The sequence below is a fragment of the Crinia signifera genome, chromosome 1, assembly GCF_055691185.1.
Source record: "Crinia signifera chromosome 1, ASM5569118v1, whole genome shotgun sequence".
Classification (NCBI taxonomy): Eukaryota; Metazoa; Chordata; class Amphibia; order Anura; family Myobatrachidae; genus Crinia; species Crinia signifera.
This window is the reverse complement of record NC_139217.1, coordinates 252,241,915-252,265,569: the sequence shown is the minus strand read 5'-3', so window position 1 is coordinate 252,265,569 and position 23,655 is coordinate 252,241,915. Positions and strand designations below refer to the sequence as shown.

At 42.2% G+C, this 23,655-nt stretch overlaps 1 protein-coding gene across 2 annotated transcripts in view; it reads right to left on the bottom strand.

Moving 5' to 3' along the window:
• Positions 1-23,655, bottom strand: part of HOOK3 (hook microtubule tethering protein 3) — an 87,775-nt gene that overhangs the window by 31,820 nt on the left and 32,300 nt on the right. For both annotated transcript variants that reach the window (XM_083180137.1, XM_083180134.1), the window contains exons 5-16: positions 22,338-22,470; positions 19,305-19,372; positions 16,484-16,546; positions 16,281-16,364; positions 13,573-13,736; positions 10,758-10,898; positions 9,180-9,381; positions 8,986-9,096; positions 5,068-5,155; positions 4,841-4,910; positions 2,349-2,489; positions 2,168-2,255 (exon numbers count right to left, since the gene is read on the bottom strand). In XM_083180137.1, coding sequence (XP_083036263.1) covers positions 2,168-2,255; positions 2,349-2,489; positions 4,841-4,910; positions 5,068-5,155; positions 8,986-9,096; positions 9,180-9,381; positions 10,758-10,898; positions 13,573-13,736; positions 16,281-16,364; positions 16,484-16,546; positions 19,305-19,372; positions 22,338-22,470 — 1,353 coding nt within the window. The remainder of the gene's footprint in view (positions 1-2,167; positions 2,256-2,348; positions 2,490-4,840; positions 4,911-5,067; positions 5,156-8,985; positions 9,097-9,179; positions 9,382-10,757; positions 10,899-13,572; positions 13,737-16,280; positions 16,365-16,483; positions 16,547-19,304; positions 19,373-22,337; positions 22,471-23,655) is intronic.

The following is a 23,655-nucleotide window of genomic DNA, read 5'->3' as shown; positions in this document are numbered from 1 at the left end:
CGCTTCGCTCGCCCACACTGCGAGCTCGGTGGCTCGCTACGCTATTTAAAATCAACTCCATGCCAACATGGATAGTGGGGGTATGAACTATCCATGTTGGCATGGAGTTAAGTTACTTTTTTTAAGTAACTATACAAGTACCAATTATTTTATATAAAGAAATGGGTACTTGTGTATTATGACAGCATTAGGCTACGCTATGTTGTCAGCGTAGCCCAATGGCTGCATAGTGTAGTCAGCATAGTGTCCCCGCAGCAGCCCTGCGTAGTCAGCGTAGTGTCCCCCAGTCAAGCAGTGTAGTCACCGTACGGTCCCCGCAAGCTGCAGCTCTGTCCCCGGCATCTCTGGCAAGCCTAGTGAGCACCTCTCACACAGCTCCACATGCCTGAGATGCACGAGCATCTCAGACGCTTGTGCGTCTCCTTAATTCTTGCGGCAGGGTACGGCAACCCTGCCTGTGTCCGCTTCAGGGGTTCCTGTACGGAGGGGGGGTGTGGTGCGCAAGTGCATCTCATGCACAATAAAGGATGCATTTGCCAGTGCTCCATGTTACTTACTGGCAAATGTCTCCATTTCAAACCCCCGCTATCCACGTCAGCATGGAGTAGATGTTATAAAGTGTGGCGAGCGCAGCAAGCCACCGAGCGAGGGGACGTGGAATACACGTCAAGTAATACGCGTCGCGCTTCAAGCTAATTTTTTACGCGTCTGCTTGCCACGCTTCAGGCTCGCCACCCTTTAGAAAATCAACTCCACGCTCACGTGAATATTTGGGGTATGAACAAGTCGGGAGGATGCGTACCGCATGCGCTCACCACGCTTCGGGCTGGTGTGGATAGTGGGGGTATTTCAAGTACGGACACAATGCTGACTGACTACACGCTAACTACGTAAGCTCCAGCTAGCCGTGAACGTACGGACTATGCTGGCTGCGGGAAAAGGACGCTGATACTGACAGGGATGCTGACTACACTAACTAACTACGACAGGGACACTACGCTGATTACTTAACGGGCGCCATGATAATACACAAGTACCAGAAAATTTTCCTTTTTTTAAGAAAAACGTGACTATGAGAAAGCTGATCATGCTCCATCCTGGAGCAGGACCCTGTAAAGGTCTCTGTTCTCACCATCTACTACAGATATATGGCCAGATGCACTCTGCTTCAAAAGTAATAAAATGGAGAGTGATAAACAGCCAGCCAGTCAGCTCCTGACTGACATTTTTCAAACACAGTCGGTGACATGGCAGGTAGGAGCTGATTGGCTGGCTGTTTATCACTCTCTATTTTATCACTTTTGGAGCTTAGTGCATCTGGCCCATAGGCTGGGATGTAATTGGAGCATAGTTTGGGACCATTTTGTGAAATATCTGATTTTTTTTTCAGCAAAAGTTGCACATTTTGCAAAGCGGGCGACATGTAATAGCATCCGAGTTTTCTGCTCCAAATACGAGGGTCTAGTAAAACATTGGTTCTTGAGGTTTTCCCCATGAGACAGAGTTAGAAAGTAGGACACAAAAACGCTTTATAAAAGTCGACCATAATTAGTGCTGGTGTGTAAAAATACTTATTTGTTGCACATGTGCTATAATTGTGTACTTGTAATTGATTTTTAACATGCCCGAATACAACTCATCCCCAAAAAAACAGCTTTACTTCCGACTTTATAGAGCGGTTTTGTGTGAGACTTTCTAACTCGGCTCCCATCACATCCCGGCCTGCAACTGCTATATTATACAACGCAGTCTGGTTGGTCTGAAAAACTCAGACCCTTAATAGTCTAAAAATACAGTGAAAAGCCAGATACAATTTGCATTGGCTCCAATTACATCCCAGCCATACTCTCTTCTATTATATAAGCAAATTGTTTCATTGGTTAAAAACCACTGATATTTGCAGTGCAGTGTCACTCTAAAATGTGCAGCTTCACTACCTTTATGGTGAAATTAGCACTATAGTACAGAGGACATACCTATTTACATTGAGACATCCTATACATTTGTTTACTCTGCTACACTAGGCTATTACCATTTGCATACAGGTGCACCAGATGGGTTTCACTTTCCCTTAATAAAATGCATAGCACTAAAACAGACCGTATCTGATTTCACATGAAAACAAGATCAATCATTCAATAATTTGATCTGTGCCTGCTTCACTTACATCTTCTGCTTTTGCTCCTTGGTCTTGTAATGACTTCTGCAGCTCTTCCACCTGTGACTGTACTTCTAGCAGTCTCTGATTTACCAGCCTATGCACAAAATATGAATTGGTGCAAAGTTAGAGAAAATGACTGAGCAGCTAACAATCATACAATCCCAAAGCTACACCTGGTCTCTTGTACCTGTTCTCTGTCTCCAGCTCGTTCTTCCGCATGCTGGCATCATCCAGCAAGCTTTGCAACAGAGAGATTTTTTCATTGTCTGATCCTTCTTGATTAATTTTTAACATTTTATTTTCATGCTGAAGGCGAATGAGTTTCTCCCTAGATAAAGAGATCATTTGTTATTGAAGTTTAGGATTAAAAAGACATTAAGAAAAATGTGATAGTTTGCAATTAAATGTATATACACAAAATAGACGTTTTTGGCTGTTTTCATTGAGCAAACAAACTATGAATAATGACATTTTCAAACAAACACCTAACACAGCTGCATCAAAACAAATTTAGGGAATGCATTTTTTTCATTGTTAAACCGCTAATTACAACAGTCACACTAAGTCGGGCACATTGTGCCTGATGTTATAGCATCTACATGTTCCTGGCAATTTGTGATGTGAGTCACCAGTGGCCTCTGTAGCATGTTGCGTGCCGGTACACAGCACATACAGCTGCACTCATCGTTGCTGTGCCACGGCTGCTTGTGTGTGTTTGGCACACCAATGTCACAACCCTGGCGTGGAATCACGCCGCCACACCATCAGCACTCACTGCATTTCTATGAGCTGCGGGAGGGAACTAACCGCATATGTGAGGTAACGGGATTGCGCAAATTGGTGCTGTAATGACGAGCATAAAGCAGCTGTGCTAATGTGACTGGTCTGTGAATGACGTTGTTCACAAATGTTTCGGGGATACACACAAAATATCAGCCGCTGAATTGAACTGCCGATATATTGGCCAATGAGTACCCGGCATTAGGCATAGCACTGAGCAGAAATTACACTCACCACAGGTACTATGTGCCAGAACAAATTGCAATGCCATTTTGAGCACAAGCAAAAACGTAATTTACTGAATGGAATGCAGAGCTAATAATAATTTCATTTATATGCTAATAATATACGAGCGTATGTATAAAAACAGAGGTTATTAGTGACCGTACGTATCCAACAGCCTGTAGATTCAATATAAGGATTTTGGTCCACTACATGTACTGCTCATTTGGGTCCTTTACACGAACATGTCATCGGAGAGGATGTATAATATGCAGGTATGTGTTAGTATGAAAATTGATAGGAGCTTCCCGCTTAGATTTAGCAGAAAGGCCCATGGGTACATTTACTAAGCAGTGACTTTTCAAACCATTGCCCAAAGTTGTGCTTGCAGGATTTTATAATGGCTATAATGTTACATGCAAAATATGCTTGTTGTAGTCTATAATTCCCCCCAGTGTCCTGATGCCTCAGCTTTTAGTACACTATAGAACTAGAAAGGTACTCTTTACCTAGATGGGCGCCAGCGATTGGAATCGCAGGCGTCGGGGGTAAAAATCGCGGTCATCGCGGGCATCGCGGGTAAATCGCGGGTACATAAAAATCTGCTACCCGCGATGACCGCAATTTTCCCATAGGGAACAATGTTAAAAAGGCTGATTGAGCGCGATTTTCATGTAAAATGGCTCAATGCCCGCGATTTTGCCATAGGAATCAATGTTAAATGGGCCACAGAGCCCAAATAGGCACAATTAACCCTTAAATGTCCCCCCAAATTTTTAACGCCACCCCACGATCCACGCCAACCCGAAGCGTGGCGAGCGCAGCGAGCCCGCGAGGGGCGGCGGTACGCGTCCTCCGACCTTTTCATGCCCTATTATCCCCGTCGGCGTGGAGTTGAGAATAGAATAGTGTGGCGAGCGCAGCGAGCCACCGAGCCCGAAGCGTGGCGAGCGCAGCGAGCCCCGTGAGGGGACGCGGATACCTTCACAGGTAAACGCGTCCCCTCGCGGGCTTCACAGGTGTCCGCGTCGCCACGGACACCTGTGAAGCCCGCGAGGGGACGCGTATAACTGTGAAGGTATCCGCGTCCCCTCGCTGCGCTCGCCACACTATTCTATTCTCAACTCCACGCCGACGTGGATAGTAGGGCATGAAAAGGTCGGAGGACGCGTACCGCCGCCCCTCGCGGGCTCGCTGCGCTCGCCACGCTTCGGGTTGGCGTGGATCGTGGGGTGGCGTTAAAAATTTGGGGGGACATTTAAGGGTTAATTGTGCCTATTTGGGCTCTGTGGCCCATTTAACATTGATTCCTATGGCCAAATCGGGTCCATTGAGGCATTTAACAGTAAAATCGCGTCGGTCGGGCCATTTAACATTGATTCCTATGGGAAATCGGGTGCATCGCGTCGTGGGCATCGCGGGTACATTTATGGACGGCCGCGACGCGACCGACGCGATTTCCATGTTTAACATGGGTTTCAATGGGAAATCGCGGGCATCGCGTCGCGGCCACACATAAATGTACCCGCGATCACCACGACGGGCGCCCTTCTAGGTAAAGAGTACCAACTAGAAAAGATAAAAACATATACTGCTAAATAATCACAAGACAAATTCACAGAAAAGATAAGAATGGGACAGAATTTATCACAGAATATAGGGTTGTACCACACTTACTTTATTTCCGGCGTAACTATTTCTGCAGCCAAGCTTTCTCCTGGCTCCTGGTTTCCTAATGGCATTAACCCTATTAGAGTAAAATACAGAAATAAAAAACTTTATTAATGAATAAAGAATAAAAATATAAATGTAACAATCATAATAGAAAACAATATAAGTGTGGCAATAGCACACAAATGTATAGTATACAGTATACATAGGCGTATTTATGTAGTGTTTGTTACCTGAGGTGGTGAGCTGGCCCTCTTGTGCCTGGACACATCGGAGCTCCTCAATAGTTTCTTTCAGAGAGTCTCTTTCTGACCTTAGTCTCTGAAGTGTTACAAACAAAAGATTATATGCATAAGAACAAATGCAACAGACACCAAAGGTGGAATTCACAGGTGGACACTGTGGCAATGTCTCAGTCCTCACATGCATCTGAGTTGCACTGCGCATGCGTCCCAAAGTGTAGATGAAAGTTGCAGACAGATTGAGTTTCAGTGAGCAATCCTGGGGGTAACAGTAAAGACGCTGTAGATGTGACACAGGTGGCCATGTTCAGGTCGCGACATTTGCAACCTTTGAAGCCGCAACGCAACATTGTAGCTGCCAGTGGGCAACTCAGTAGGCTGAGAAATAGCCATTGCATTTACATAAAGACACAGTCCTATCTGCGGAAAGAGACACAGCTGTGTCTGCATGCATCTCTGAATTAGGACCAAATACAGAGCTATCTAAACAACAGGGTTTAATATATGTTTGGGGCAGTAATGCTAGAGCTGGTTTCAGAGTACTAAAAAAAGGACTCGTGATGTGTGCCAGCTACGGAGCTACTGCAGGCACACATCGCCACCTGCAGGTGAAACGAAGACAAAATGAAAGGGAAAGTGAGTAAGTGCAGTGCTTGGTTCCACTACAATATTTGTTTCTAATTTAATGTAAACAAGCTTTTTCTCTGCTCACTTGCATTCTATACGATCTGTAATATTAACCACTATATGTTATTTCAGTGAAGCATTACTTTAAAAATAAAAATGTTCTCTCCTAATTCCATTCGTGTGTCAAACATGCTTCATAATACACATATTCTTAGAATGTCTCAAATATTTCCAGCAAACATTCTTCCAATTACCTGCATTCCATGCTCAGGTTACAGTGCTTTAAAAGGTGTCTGAGGCTGTTATCTAGCGAACACACATTCCAGTGTGTTTATTGTTCAAGAAAAACATACTTTATCTTTGTAGTGTGGTTAAGCAAACAACTGGGTTCAGGGGCAAATCCTATACAAATCACCAACCATCTTGTGCCTTATACGCTTTTACTTAAAAGGTGTCCACACACTACAGCAATTTTCGGGACGATCAACCGATTTTCAAGTGGTCGTATGATTTTGGCCGCAAATCTTTCGCAATCCCGAACAATTGCGATCCGATGGGCACTCCCGCGGATCTTTAGCTGCATCTTCTGATCTTTCCTGCTGCAAGGAAGATAAGGAGATGCAGTTACAGATCTGCGGGACTTGGGTGTTTAGGCTCCCTTGGATATACGGGGCGTGTTCGGGTGCATTACTGCGCTCAGGCATTTGGCACGTTCCTGCACCCGTATGCCTTCCTGCGCTCAGGCGCGTTTCCTCGATGGGGTGTAGAGGCGCGTTCCTGCTCTTGGGCGTTTGGGCGCATTCTTCTGCTCAGGCACGTTACTGCTCTCAGGCATTTCGGGACGATCCTGTGCTCGGGCATTTTGGGCGCATTCCTGCACTCAGGCGTTTTAGTCACATTCTTGCACTCAGACGTTTTGGTCATTCGGGAATGTTCGTGTGCTCGGACGCGTTGGTGCACTCAGATGTTCGAGCGCATTAACAGGTTTAGGTGTTTTCAGGTGATCGGGCGCTTTCTGGTGTCCAGACACGCTTGGAAATTCGGGCACATTCATGCGTTCAGGCACCTTAAGAGTATACAGTTGTGAATTTGACCATCACAACACATTTGTTCATTGACATAGTCAAAGCTGGATGGGCAAATTCAAATGTCCATCCAACTCGATGAGAGAACTTACACATCAAGCAGCCAATCATTAAGTGTGTATATGGACTGGAACAGCTGATATACAGGTTGAGTATCCCGTATCCGAGTATCCGTTATCCGAATTATTCCGAAAACCATACATTCCAGAAAGTGAATAAAAAATATTTTTTTTGCTAAAAACTCACTGGGGACATTTGTAACAGCACTACTGGTGACATGATATGTAACTGGCACTATATATGTGCAAGACAATTATTGCTTGGCATTCAAATTCAATATCTGAGATAGTACACAAATTTTGTTTCATGTTTTGAAACCTTGTTTTTTGAACAAATAAAATATATTTGTGTGTATTTTATGTGGTACAGGTTGAGTATTCCCTATCCGAAATGCTCGGGACCACGAGCATTCCGGATAGGGGAATATTCCGGTTTTTGGAATAAATTGTTTTAGCCATACTTACTTGTCCCCTGATGGTGTCCGGTGGTCCCTCGGCGTCCACGCAGTCCCCGGGCGTCCACAGCAGGCCTCCGGCATCTTCTCCGGGTCTCCAGCGGTCCCAGGAATGCATTGCGCGAGTGTGCGCGTGCACCGGTGACGTCACCGGCGCGCGCGCACACTCGCGCAATGCATTCCTGGGACCGCTGGAGACCCTGGAGAAGATGCCGGAGGCCTGCTGTGGACGCCCTGGGACTTGGTAAGTATGAAAAGAGGGTTAGGGGGGGTAAAAAAAAATAAATAAATTCGAACAAATAATTCGGATAATAGATATACGGATACGGGATACTCAACCTGTAATAAAATATATTTGTGTGTATTTTATGTGTTTATACAGCATACATGCAAGATACTTCAAAATACATAATTGAAATATTAAAATATTCCGAAATACGGAATAATCCGTTATCCAAAATTCTCCTGGTCCCGAGCATTTTGGATACGGGATACTCAACCTGTATTGCCTAGTGTGTACTCCGCTTTGGCACAAATGCCTGAAACCTTAAAGTTGACTTTCCAGCCAAAACGTAGGTGTAAATTGACTAAAGCTTCTAAAAATCAAAAGTGCAGGTTTTGCCTTTAGCAACCAATCAGCTCCAATCTGCTATTTTCTAGGATGTAATAGAGAAATGGCGGCTTTGAACTACACCTCTTTTACACTTCTATTCTGTTTTTAGAAGCTTTAACCACATGCCTGACATACATGAATGTGATGCGATTGCAGCCAGGAGTGCGTTCCCTGGCCAGGTCACATCACATACATTGGGCTGCTCTGCTGCTTCCCCTGTCTTCAATGGAGAAAGTCCATTCTGCACAAGTGCTGTGTAGACTTCCTCATGCTGCTGCAGCCCCCTGGAAGTTACGCGTGGTATATAACCACTTACATCCCTTCTAAAGTCATGCCCCAGAATGCAATGTGAGCGGCATTCTGGGGACACATGCGTCTGATCAAAAAGTGCTAGCAGGGGGCACTGATGTAAACTGTCTGTCTCCCCTTCCTACTAGATTGTAAACTCCTCCAAGCAGGGCCCTCTTCCCTCCTGTTGTTAAAGCCCTCTTCTCTTCACATTTCACTCACAGCTCTCTTATACTCCAACACTCAGTGACCATCTTCGTCCGCATACTTATCTCCATCATTGGCCTCAAGCCTCTTATAGTAAGTTGATTGAGTCCTCACTACTTGTATTTAAGCTGTAATGTATATTGAAAGGTGGCGCTCTTTATTTGTACTCTGTTTTTGTTATTTATTTTTCTATGTTATGCCAAGTTTTGTCTCCCTCTACTGTTCCTTTGTACGGCGCTGCAAAACACTTGTGGCGCCTCATAAATAAAATAATAATAATGACAAGTGACACTCTGCCACTGGAATCTATTACCAGTAGAGGGGAGGGAGAACTTCTGCCACCGGGAAGGGTAGTGGGAACATGAAGGGTTGGGGGTGTAAAACACACTCCAAGTATATATATTTTTGAAACATTTTTTTATATATATTTTATTAAAAACAATATGGCCAAAAATTGTCAGTTAAGTGGTTAATAAATCTATCCTAAGGTCGCATCGAGTTTCAACTGTTCGAAAACAAGAGTGCCTTGTTATCATGAGTTTCTTTAAAGCGGATCAGAATAAAATGCTACTTACATCTTTTTCTTTTTGCAAGCTATCAATTTTCTCTTTGAGACGTTTGTACTCAAAGTCCAGTTTGTCGGCTTTTTTAGATTCTTCAGATAGTCTATTCTGCAGCTCAACAACCTGTTTATAAAGGTGCATGTGTTTCATTAGAATTAGCAAGTGATGGAATTTGTAAATAAAAATGAAAAGTTTGTTAGACATACCTGTCTCTTGTAGGTTTCCAACTGACCACGAGCAGCATTGGCCTTCCTGAGCTCTTCCTCTAGGCTCACTGTATTTTGCATGTACATAGTGTTTTTTTCCTCTAGCAGCTTCACCTGCCTTCGCAAATCCCCGAGATCTTCCAGCTTTTTCTTGTATGACTCTACTTGACTCTCTAACTTTGCTACTTTGTCCGAAGAATGCCTGATTCAACAAAATGGCCTCTATATGAATTCAATCCAACAACATACAGAGGTTCCAATTTTTTTTATTCACAATAGTTTAAAATGAATAACTATAACAAAATAAGAGAGGGGCCTTTAACATCCAAAAATTGCTCAATTTCATTTAAAACCGGTTGTTCTCAAGCATCAGTAATTTATATTGCGCTTTTCATCACTCTTTAACCCTTTGAGTGCCAGCATCTCTGTGAGAGATTTTCAAGATATCCACTAAAAATGCCAGCGTCGCTCACATTTGTTATATAAATTCAAATAAAAAAAGGTTGTGTTAAAAAATGATTATATTTCGTATATAAAGGTAAACATTAAAGATCATTATGATAAAGAAAAATGTTTGCATGGCAATTTTCACAAATTCACTTGGGTAAATTATGAATATGAAAAAAACTTGTAAATGAAGTGTTTTTACAAAAACAGTGCAAAATTCATGGTACAGTATTTAAAATATATCCGACAAAGAGGCATATGCATCAAAGCTTAAAGAGCAAGAGTGGAGAGAGATAAAGTACCAACCAATCAGCTTCTGTAATTATACTCACAGTCTGTATCATTGCAGTTAGGAGCTAGATGGTTGGTACTTTCTCGCTCTCCAAGCATTGATACTTATGCCTCAGTGTCTGGGACCTGGCATCCGGTGACGGAAGCCTCCCTACAGCGCTAACTGAGCTTGTGCGAATCAGACAATAGGATTAGAGCATAGACATATGAAAGTTATTTTCAGAATAGCAAGTGATCTACCAACATAGTCCTCCAGAAAAACATTCTACAGAAAATAAAACCATAAAGGAGGAGGGAAATTAGTTATTGCTATAAAGCACGCAATGCAGTTAGGTGCAATTACGAAGAGGAAAAAATCAGTGGGCCCCGCAGTATGAGGGCCCAAACTCTCCCTCTAGGGATCCGGTTCCAGTTTCAGCACATCATTTATACAGATGTTGCATTACATTGCATAGGACTGTGGTGTATTTTGTACAGTGCATTGTGGTTATTCGTTTAAATATCATGCGTGCACTAGCAGTAGTTTCTATATATATTTATCAAGGGGCCCAGCCCAAGCACTCTCTAATGGTCGGCCAAGCCTCTGTGTTGGCTCGCCAAACCCCTAAGCAGGTGCCCCTATCACTGCATTCCCCCAGTGGGCTCTGCATGCACTAGTCTGCCACTGCCTGCACTACAGTAATATAGTCAAAATAGCCAATTTAATATTGCGATTTATTTTAAAATATACTATTATATGTGGAAGACATATGTTTGGCCTCACAAAACCATTTATTATATCACTTAAGGACTGCAAAAACAACATGCAAATAACATAACTGATGAAATATAGTCACCCACCGTAGAACATCCATTTCATCTTTCAGGGACTGTGCTTCATCGGCCAGTGTGGTTAAATCTTCATTCTGTTGTTTTAAATCTGTGATCTCCTTCTCCAACTCTTCACACCGTATCCTGTAATCATCTTTAGATGCTTCAAGCCTATGAAATTTGTAAAATGTAGATCATTTATTAAATAACCCAAAAGAGTGCTCAACCAAAAGTGTAACTTTAGAGTAATGGTGTGTACAAGCGGTCGACGGCCACACTATTCGATCGGGATGGAATCAGATCGCATCGGGATCCAAAAGACACTGCAGCAATTTTGACTATATAGTATAGATCTGTACTATATAGTTAATGCAGCGTTGACAATCTGGCTTCGTATTGTGCTGTGCAGAAGCGCACATTTAAAAAAAAAAAATGTTTTTAGTCAAAATATAGTCAAATATATATTCAACGATAGTCAACTATAAAATCAAAATTGTATGCGTAATTGTACCGTGTGTACATGCCATAACTGTCAGCAGGGCTTTTGTACATTAAACTTTTTCCTATGCATATATAATGTAGTGAGTTATTAAATTGTTCACCTATTTTTGTAACAGCTAAACGTAAAAAATGCATATCTGTTTCTGTGATGCAAGATGGATTGTGCACTCAGAATATGTACCCCAGGATCAAACAGTCAACCAAAGTTTTTTATTTGGAAGCTTTGAAAAAGTTGCATCACGATTTGAGGCAAAAAAAGGTCACAATTTTGGCAAACAAGTGACTGGTTCTTCCATCATGACAACGTACCTGCCCTCAATGCACGGAATGTTTTTAACTAAAAATGACAGGACACCTTTGTCTCACCCACCGTATTCACCCGATCTCTTTCCGTCCGTACAATTGAAAAAAAAGTTCCTTGGGTGAAAGGAGACTTTAAAAAGGAAAACGTTTTGTGGATATTGAAGAGGTGAAACAAAAAAATGACACAGTTACTAGGCATCAACAACAAGGTGCTTAAAAAAAGGGTACTCTTTACCTAGCACGGCGCCCACGATCTTGATCGTGGGCATCGTGAGGTAAAAAATCGCGTCGGTCGCGTCGTATGCGGGCTAAAGATGCCCGGCCGCGACGCGACCGACGCGATGTCCACGATTTCCCCATTGAAAACCATGTTAAACATGGACATCGCGTCGGTCGCGTCGCGGCTGGCCATAAATGTGCACACGATGGCCGCGACGCGATGCCCACGATTTGCCATAGGAATCAATGTTAAAAGGCCCGATGGACACGATTTTCATGTTAAATGGCTGAATGGACCCGATTTTACCATAGGAAACAATGTTAAATGGGCCTTAGAGCCCAAATAGTTACCCTGAACTCTGAAATGGCCCCCCCAATTGTTTACGCCACCCCACGATCAACGTCAACGCGTCGGTACGCGTCCTCCGACCTTTTCATACCCCCACTATCCACGTCGGCGTGGAGTTGAGTATAGAATAGTGTGGCGAGTGCAGCGAGCCACCGAGCCCGAAGCGTGGCGAGCCCCGCGAGGGGACGCGGATACCTTCACAGGTAAACGCGTCCCTTCGCGGGCTTCACAGGTGTCCGCGTCGCCATGGACACCTGTGAAGCCCGCGAGGGGACGCGTATAGCTGTGAAGGTATCCGCGTACGCTCGCCACGCTTCGGGCTCGGTGGCTCGCTGCGCTCGCCACACTATTTTATTCTCAACTCCACGCCGACGTGGATAGTGGGGGTATGAAAAGGTCGGAGGACGCGTACCGCCGCCCCTCGCGTACAGCTGCGCTCGCCACGCTTCGGGTTGACGTTGATCGTGGGGTGGCGTAAACAATTGGGGGGGCCATTTCAGAGTTCAGGGTAACTATTTGGGCTCTAAGGCCCATTTAACATTGTTTCCTATGGCCACATCGGGTCCATTGAGGCATTTAACAGTAAAATCGTGTCCATCGGGCCTTTTAACATTGATTCCTATGGCAAATCGGGAGCATCGCGTCGCGGGCATCGCGGGTACATTTATGGCCGGCCGCGACGCGACCGACGCGATTTCCATGTTTAACATGGGTTTCAATGGGAAATCGCGGGCATCGCGTCGGTCGCGTCGCGGCCAGACATAAATGTACCCGCGATGGGCGCCGTGCTAGGTAAAGAGTACCATAAAAAGTTTTGAGCAATGGAAAAATCTTTGGACAAATGTATTGATTCAAGTGGAGAGTACTTTGAAGGTGGCTGAAGTTTTAAAATGTAAGAATAAATGCAGTTTCTTCTGGGAACCCTCTCGTAGGATAGTTACGATATTTTTATTCTACTTCTTTAGCTTATTTCGGTACTTGTGTAGTTTCACGGCGGCAGCCTTAGCTATGTTGCCAGCATAGCCCAACGGCTGCCTAGCGTAGTGTTCCTGCGGCAGCCCTAGTCACGTACTATCAGGCAGCATAGTCACCGTACTGTCCACGCGAGCTGCAGCTCTGTCCCTGGCAAGCCTACAGAGCGCCTCACACAGCGCCGGTAACCGCCAGATCCCCTGCGCTGGCGGACGCTGGATCATGCAGGCGCAGGCACAGAGGCGCTCCATCTATAATTCTTGCGGCAGGGTACGGCAACCCTGCCCATGTCCCCTTGAGGGATTCTGACAGGGACGCTGACTATGCTGTCCGTGGGAACACTACCCTGATTCTGACAGGGATGCTACGCTGACTACGTAACTGCCGCCATGAAACTACACAAGTACCATTTTTTCATATAGGTGATTCAAGCTGTAAGTTGTAAATGGCTATATAAAATAAATTATTACATAACATAAAGACCCACTAAGCACATCATACCTAAATGTTTCTTCTTGCAGCTGTTCTAGTTGTGTTTGCAACTGTAGGTGTCTTCTTCCTGCAGGGCTGTTGGGATCTTCCAGAGAATCGGACTGGTTCATGCGTTCCATTAGAACCTGGTTCTCTGCCAGCAAACTACTCTTCTCTTCTTGGAGGCCTGCAACCTTAAATACAGACAGAGAGTCTAAATACTAACGCAGAGAGGAAGAACTCTTGTCCCGTACAATGCATGGTACATGCCAACCACACACAGCAGTCAAGTCAGTGGCACAGGTGTTTGGTCAATAATGATGCAATAAGACTTTTGTTACTGTATAGTTATGCTTCAACTGAATTTTTTTTCGATACAAACAAACAAAAGGTCATCCACAATTAAAAAGGTGCACACCTCCTTGTATAGCTTATATAAGGAATTGTAATTTAGGTATCGTCACCGGTCTGACCATCAATACATATCAGTGATTGTGTTACTAAATACAAAACAATGCAAGTTAACCTTCAGCAACATCAGAACCTTTTTAAATTTGGGAGGGGGGTGCAAATATATAGTTTCAGAGCCCCTAAATAGCTAAAGGCCATCCCCTCAGGTGCAGCTACAGTAAGAAGCCACACCACCTACCTGATGCAGGGGTTAAACAGTTAGCTGGGCATTGTAGTGCATCTTGTGCAGAATGCACCACACGCTCTAAACCAGGGTTTCTCAACCTCAGTCCTCAGGACCCCCCAACAGTGCACATTTTCCAGGTCACCCGGCAGGTGCACAGGTGCACTCATTACTCAGTGACACATTTTAAAAGATCACAGGTGGAGCTAATTATTTCACCACTGATTCTGTGGAAAACATGCACTGTTAGGGGGACCTGAGGACTGAGGTTAAGAACCACTGCTCTAAACACACTGAGGGTAGTAGGATATTTGGGCACCTATGTGGTGTTTGTCAATGGTATACATAGCGGTAGTAGAAACGTTCAAACTTTCTGCACTGTGGAGGCATTGCTGCTTTCTGTGGCACTAAAATCCATTTCCTGTGTAATAAACATTGATCACCTAGTTCATCATTGCTGCAGGTATAGCAGCTTGGTTTCAACATGTTTTCAAGTAACCTCATCTCTGTCATGTGGGGCTAATTAATGATGTTAAAAGGGCTTTAGGGGATCTAATGGGAGTCACAAAAGGTGTAGCAGGGTCCAGGCAACCTGAGTACATTGGAGGAGAGAACCCACAGAATAGCATGCCTGTTGCAGGATGGGCCTGCTGTAAGAACCTCGGCAGGTTCTAGTACAGAGGTAGTGCAGACCCACAGCATTGGCTGGTACCTTTCAAATGTTTGGGGAGGGGGACAAGTCCAAACAAAGCCCTTGTCATATACAATATTCATATTATTGGTCATGCAAGTAATATTACAGTCCTTCAACATGCCACCATTTTCTCCTTTAAAATGGTTTAGCTGTGCTAAAAAAAAATGAAATGAAATAAATAATTAAATGAACGTTTGTTCCCTCAACTGGTTTCCAATGCTGCCAATGATTCCAAAGTGATTTCCTATGGCAACAGTATTTTCACAGTCTGGTACTAAACAAGTAGTATACATACCATTCTACTGCATAAAGACCACATACCTTACTTATTATCCCTGTTCATAAATAGGTTCTGGGTAACCATAAAGATGTGTCCGCATACATCTAGCCCACGTGCGTGTTTAAACAGTCCTTCAGGCATGGCGCGACCTGGTAGCGCTGATCGTCTTTTTGTGCATTTTTTTTTTATGCATCCTATTCGCAATACTAAGTATTTGATGCACAAGCAGACCTTTCCGATTAAAATGATATGATATATGCCCAAACTTTGTCTGTGATTGCGGATGTATCATATGTACATATGAAAAGCTATGTTACAGTGTACAAAATGCTAAGTTAGTGTTTTTTAAATATTTAACACTACGTTACAGTGCAAATGCAACAGCACTTTAATCAGCAAGGTCTGCTTGTGTTTTATATGCGAATAAGATGCATTTGCGGCACAGAAAAAAACATTAGTAGAGCGGGACAAGCACTGCCAACTCACTCATTGCCACACATCTCTAGGTACATGGTACATTGAGACTAGATGTAGGAGGACACATGTATGTATTTTAGTTTATGCTAAAGTGAAATTAGTAGTTGTGAGGAACAAAAACCACAAGTGCATAGGCAAACCAAAGCAACAAGGTGTTAGTAAATGTTGATGCTCTGGTGTGCACAGTAGTAACTTTACCCTTTCTTCTAGCTCATTACATTCATATCTCAGTTTATCTCGATCCTCTTGGATATAGTATACCTTTATTTGCATAGAGGGCAAAATAAGATTGATTAATGGATTTAGCACTGATGCATGCACAAAATAGTGGTCTTGCTTATTTTGGGTTTGCTCAGCTTGTCAAGAACACAGCATATTGCTAGGTTTAACATGGACTTTACTAGCATATTCCCGATTCTGCATAGCAATTGCACATTTTTAACCATGTTCATTGGTTTTTACTTGAAGGCAATGGTTTCAGCTGTACCATATAAGAACATTTACTGGCTGATTGGTCATCCTAGTGTGTGCCCAGCATAAGAGGCAATATGAGTAAATATAATAAAGGAGCATAAAAAAAAAAAAAAAAATAACTTTGGTGACTAAATATAGGATTTTGGCTTTTTAGCTGCTACTCGTACTGAAAAACTAACCTGCATGTCTAGTTCATGGCATCGCTGGGCTATTTCTTCTTTTGCTGCCAATGCATCGTTCAGTTCTTCTGTAGTCTTCTTTAGCTATTTGGTTTAATATAATGTAATAATGAATCATTTAATAGCTACTGTATAGCAATGCGTGAAGTATTTACAAAATTGCATCCTTCAGTAGAAAGCTTTTATAAAAGTTAGATGGTTACCTGCCGGTCAAGTTCAGCATAAGCATCTGTTCCAAGAGAGACTGGCGTTTCTTTACTCATCAGCTGCAAGTAGACCAAAGAGAATTTTAGAACAACTGTAGAAGATAATGTGGTTAACAAATCAGATCGCTTGAAAATAGACTTTTTTTTTTTTAACTCAAACCTTATAAAAGTAATATGAAAATGTATTAAATTATATGCATCCAGTTCGGCAACTGGGAACCAACTCCTACGCAGCAACATCTGGTGGCAAACTGTGAAAGCAAAGACTCCAGCACTGTCATTGCTATATTGTATGCTTTGTCAGACTATATTGCTGGGAAGATGGAACCAACTTGCTGGCACCGGGCAGGATGTGGAGGACTTAAGGGCCCAGTCTGATTTGAATACATTCCTGATGCAAGGATGGGATTTTTTCTTTTTTTTTATTATAGTGGGCCTATCCTCTTCCTTCTATAACCTTCGAATAATCTCAGGCAGAGGGAGAGTTCCGGTGGTATTATAGTAAAATCATTCAAGCAGCGTAATAAGCAGATTTGCTACTAAATCAAAATCAGTCTATTTTTCTTTATGGAATTGTTTCTGCATTTTTTTAGATTTGCAATTTTGTGTTCATCCAATCATTTAGAAAGCTTACTTTATTTTTACTTTTGCATTATACTTTTTGCCCATATTATGCCACATATGCAATACAGAAAAAAATACATCTTAACCCTTTGTGGTCCAATTTCAGTTTTCCTTCTTCCACCAGGCACATTTCTTTTGGAACAAGAAGTACACAGAAGTGACAGTAGATGGCAGCAGCTTACCGGAATAGCATATAATCGCAGAGCTTTACGGCGTCAACCTCAGCTCGACATTGGACCTGAGAATAGCACCAGACCCGACGAGTCTGACTAGACATCGTACCGCAATAGGTTAAACAAGATTAAGTAAATGTATTACTGGTGGTTCTACTAATTTGAAAAAACGGTCTTTTGGTAGTCTTAATAAGAAAAAAAAAAAAGAACCCATGGGTCAAGTAGCTACCAGATTCAAACCTGGGGAAAGATCCAGGTAAGGGTGCAGTTTATTGGATGTTACTCATGTGTTTTAACCCATGTAGTGCTAAAAGACACGGATTGGAGGCATATTCTAGGGCACACTGAGATGATGTCATCCTTGGGAGAAACGCAGCAGGCAGCACAGAGTGAGAAGCTGCATTAAGCTATCTGTAGCTGTATTAAACAGCAGAAAACTGAAGACACTGCAACTCTAGGCTACACACAGGTAGTCCATCAGCCATAATTGCTGCAATGCTGTGAACAATGCAGACTCATCCATCCCTTTTATTCCCTACCCCTTTTGAAACCTCACCTTTATGAGCTTGAAAAAGGTACATTTTTAATAGACTTATACAAGGCTTTCCTGGGTTCAATGGAAACCGGGCTGACCTAGGTTAAAGTGCAGTGAAAATGGCCCTGAAGCAGAGTTTGATCCGGCTTTTTGATCACTGTTCCAACCCGGGTCGGACTCTGCTTCAGTCATTTTCGCTGCACTTTGACCTAGGTCAGTCCTGTTTCCGCTGAACTTACAAAGCAACACAAAATGATACTGAGCGCTGATTGGATATTCTGTTTCATACTTCTCCTGAGGAAGCCGCTGAGAGGTCTGTGAGGCGGAGAAACGCGTTGAGAGGGGACACTGAGGCTGCCAATAACATCGGGCTGATTATCAATCTCGGATATGACCTATCATTGAAGGTCGGAGAAAATCGCCATTATCTGCAAGCCGTACTTTACCCCAGGATTACAAAAATAAGTATACCACTTTAAAATGTGCATATTTATGTGGGGACTGAACTCAGTACTAAAATACTAACTGGCTCTATATATGAGTAAAAGCTACTAACTGGCTCTATATATGAGCAAAAGCTTCCGCAATTGCATTTGTCAAAACCTAACCAGCACCAGTTATATAAGGGGGAGTTCTGTGTTGTATGTATGTAAGTCTTGTATGTCTATTATTGATTGTTATAATATGTAAAATTGCAATTTTTTATTAAATTTATATATATTCAGTACAGCGCTGTTCCTATCTCTCTTTTCCGCTGAACTTAACCTGAAATTTAGCTGGAAAGGAGGCCTAATTTAACAAGGAACTGTGCTGCTTGAGAACCTTGTTGCTTCGATTATCTAACTCTCAGTTCATGGCTTCCTGCATACCTCAAATCGATTCCTCCCATATTCACTCTGCACTTATCACACACAGTCATAGGCGTGCGCAGCACATTTCATTAGGGGGTGCACATTTCATTGGGTGTGTCTAAAACCACCAATCAGACGTGTCTACCATCAGCTATTCTCACCCTCTGGGTGGCGATATCCTATAGAAGCCTATGGGCTTCTATCGCCGCCCGACGTCCACGCGCCGCCCCCCCCTCCTCCCGTCCTCCTGATCTCCTCCTCCCCCAACATGTCACAGCCGGCAGGACATTCGGCTGCAGGGGGGTGGAGGAGACGCAGGGGGACACTGGCAGCCACCGGGATGTGACTGAGACCGCCGCAGACCACATCACAGGTATCGCGGGGGTCTCCGTCACCGCAACCCGATGCTAGCCGCATATGTTAGAACATATGCGGCAGCATCGCGGCGGCTGTCAAGCGAAGGGTGGCAAAGTATATTAATACATCTCGCCCGAAGACTTTCACACACTAGTCAAACATAACTTGAAAATAAACTGGGTATTTATTTTGCTAGTTTACTTTACAGATCAAACAAACAAAAAATGCAGAAGACAGATATGGATAATTACCATTACTAAAAGAACAATATATCTTACCTCCTGAATAGCTGTCATCACCATATGCTGTACAGACTCTTCCATCATCATGATCGTTTGGATATATTCTAGAAATATACAATTGTAATATATAGGTCTGAATATTGCAGTCCTAACAAGCACAGATTTCAATTGCTTTCTTCTATAAAGTAGATATGTCATATCTTACTAGCAGTTCACAGAACTACCACAAACATTGTTTTATTCCAGTGTGCATTGATCTCTGTAAACTTGATACTGTTTGCAGAAAAATCATATTGGAGCAGCAGTTTTTGAGATAAACAAAACACTGACCTAATCATTATATGGCCAAAGTTAATCTTCTCATGTCTTGAGGACATCAGCGACATACTGCCACAATGCCCAGATTCTCTGACTGACAGTTTAGGCAATTTGGAATATTATAATGTTTTCAGTTAGGAATCAAGATTTTTTGAACATTCAACATCAGTAAATCGGGAATGATTAAAATGAAGAATTTCCACAATTTCCAAACATACCAATGCCTGCCGATTAGCGGTTACGGTCAGGGAAATGAGGTATAGATGTATGGAGGCCTTTAGCTATTCTGATGTTTGGTCTGAACAACAACAACTGGACCTCTTGACAATGGGGGTTATTCAGACCTGATCGCATGACTGCAAATTCACAAGCTGGGCAATAGTCAATGGAATGCGCATGCGTATGGCTCATAGTACACATGCGCGAGGCCTTCCTCTGATAAAATCCTGTTACTTTTTTGATCATGATTTTTTTGACAGAAAGGCATTTGGAGTGGAGTCGTTTCACTTAAGCTCCAGCTCCAAACCGTCTGTTTCTATTACAGCCTCAGAGTAAGTCCTGGGCTACAGCAGACTGGATACACTAAAAAGAAAAATCATTTGATGGTAAATGGATTAGCAGCTCATCACAGGGCTGCAAACACTTTATCAGCATTATCTCAGCCTTGCAGAGGGTGGGATTTCACTCTGGATGGGTGGCATATATCTGATCGCAGGGTTCTTCAAAGTAGAAGCTGTGCAATCAGGTCCGAATAACCCCCAATACCTGCACATATTTACACATGGAGTTGACACCACAGGAGTGACCGATTACAATTCCTGAGCAGATGTGTCTTTTACTGGAAAAAGTAGTATTATTTTCTACAAGGTTATGGATTCCATAGTAGCTTTTACGAAGTAATAAAATGCACACCAAGGAAATGCACCAAGGACACCAGAACAGAAATCCATTGCACTCTTAATTTATCAGTGTAAATACTAACAAAAACAACTTGTGTATGTTGTGCGTGTATATACTCTGAAGTGTTGGTAATAGTATTGTTTTGTCCATATAGATGGTTTATAATAGTGACACATACCCTCAATGATGCTTGCAAGTAGGTCACATACTAGAATGGTGCCAGAGATTTTAAATGTCTGTAAGGTGGGAACTCTCAATTAGACCCAACCATTCATCAGTTAGATTCATTCAAATTTGCAGATGTACTGTGCCTGTACCACTTGTGAGTTTAGTAACTAACATGGAGGACAGGTAAGTGCAATTGAATGAATGCATTAATATGGGGGAGGTTGGGAATGTTTTGCTACAGGCTTGCGGAGAGGCGGATGTGTTAATGCAATGAAAGGGAAAAGTTACAAGAGAGGACAATGGCTCGCTCCCTATGAACTGCCCCAGACAGAGTTTAGGTCTTTGACTTCTTTATTTCATTATATTTCCGTGGGTTTTCAATTCCGTGCCAAATTTTTTGATAATAAAAAAATCTGTCACTGTCGAAAAATACGCAGACAGGCAAATTATTGGGGGCATTTCTGACTGTTTCGAATAAAAAAAAATTAAACTGCATTGGTTAAACGTGACTAAAAACTGTCCGAATAAAACAGTAAAGTCGTTTTTTTCCATCTAGACATCAGACTGAATTAAATGCCCCCTTATATTTTAACTGATATAAAGTAGGAAACTTTTTTATATTTCAATTTTTTGATATTACAGATACTACTTAAGTAAAAGTAAGCAATGCTTGCTGTACTAGATTTGTTATTGCCAGAGACATATAGGTTTCTTACCTGTCGAATAATTATGCTATAATAAACTTTTATGACATTGGATTCTGTAAAACCAACATGGATTACCGTTATAATGCTGGCCATACATCAAACCAACTTTCCTCCAACCATCCATCTAGTTGGTTGGATGCAATAAAAATCTTTTACTGCATGGGAGCAAATGTAATTTGTAATTCAGTCATTTGCTCCCAAAATCTGGAAGTGGACAAAAACTGTCATTCAGACAAGGTTCTTTAGTTGAATCTGTTTGATTTAAATGATTTAAACAATTTGACTATGGGGGATATTCAATCTGGTGAAAAGCAAGTACAAAAAGTATGTGCAGCACATACTTTTTGTACTGTGCGATGAGGTGCCGCGGGAGCGCGCACCTCAAAGCACACATCGTACCGCTGGGATCACAGCGTGTATGGGCAGCATTAAAGCAGCCCATACACGCTGCTTTGTGGGCGTGCTGTACTAGCACGGATCACATTGCATTGCATTGCATGTGCATCCGTTGTGCATGCAAGTATGTGCAAACACATACTTTTTGTACTTAGGTTTCATCACATTGCATCGCATTGCATGCACAACGGATGCACATGCAATGTGATCCGTGCTAGTACAGCACGCCCACAGAGCAGCGTGTATGGGCTGCTTAAGAAAGCATATTGATAGTGGTGTCAAACTATTTTTCTTAAATTGTCATATGCGAAAAATGTATATGCAGAATTCATAATCATTAAAATTTAATTCAATTTATTTATATATATATTATAAAGTTTGTTTACTGCAAATGTGTTGCTTTTATACATAGTGGTCCTTAAACATTCTATCCAATAATAATTATATTCATTACTAAAAACTTTTGCTCAGCAAAATAGCACAAATGGGCTATCACGGGGGTGCACTGGTGAAAAATGGTGGGCAACCACTGATGCAGAAGATGCTTTGGGGTGGCACATGCATGAGAAAAGTGGATTACCTTGTTTTTGTTCACATTTTACAGCACAGCCTAATATAAGCTGCAGCATCCGTCCAAGTTCTGACGCATCAGAGTGTTCTCCAACCAAATTAACATCTGGAAGTGTAAAATCATTTATCTGATGGCCCAAAATCTGAAAATAGTGTATATCAAATCATTATTAGAATAAATGAAAGCATTTATAAATAGAACAATGAAACTTATTCGTATTTCAATCCAGTAAACATAGAAATTGCACCACTTGACCCATCTAAATCGGCCCCTTCTAAAGCCCTGTACACACACACACATCGCTTTTGACACAATTTGCTTTTGATTCGATGTTAGATTCTATTTTCTATTAGATCTGGCATTAGATATTTCCATTCGATTTGGCATTAGATCTGTACTTTAGCAATAGATATCGAATTCGATATACATTTATGGTACATTGTACACATTCGATATACTAAATCGAATAGAATGTTTCCTTGGCTGCACAGTAGATTTTTCTGTTCGAATTTGTGAAAACTGGAGCGTGCATCTAATCGAATGTAGATCGAAATTGACACAAAGCATTCAATTTAGTTTAGGATTCGATTTGATTTTGCTTCTATAAGCAAAATCGAATAGAAAATCTGGAAAAATCGATGCATGCGTACAGCGCTTTAAACTTGTTACCTCAAACCATATTTGATCATTTCTTTGTAAGGATATCAATATGCCTATTCCAAGCATGTTTAAATTGTACTACTGTATTTGCCTCTACCACCTCTGATGGGAGGCTATTCCACTTATCCACTACCCATTCTGTGAAGTAATTTTTCCTCAATTTTCCCCTGAATCTTCCTCCCTCTTGTTTCAGTGCATAGCCTCATATTGCAAATTTTCCTATGAAGAATGTCTCCCACCTGTACCTTGTTAAAACCCTTGATATATTTGAAAGTTTCTATTATGTCCCCCCTTTCCCTTCTCTGCTCTAAACTATACATATACAAGATCTTTTTGTCTTTCCGGTTAAGTTTTGTGATGTAGGCCATGCACCATTTTAGGTGCCCTTCTATTTACAGTCTCTAATGTATTTAAATCTTTCTGGAGATATGGCCTCTAGATTAGGTTGTACCCATGACCTATACAGTGGCATTATTACTTCTTTCCACTGCTGATACCTCTCCCTATGCAACCAAGCATCTGACTTGCCTTCTTCATTGCTTTGTTACATTGCCTACCTGCCTTTGAGTCACCTGAAATAGTGACACCTAGAGCCCTCTCCTCAGTAGTTTCCATTATAGTGCCATTTATACTATATTTAGTCTTTGCATTTTTGAGACCCAAGTGC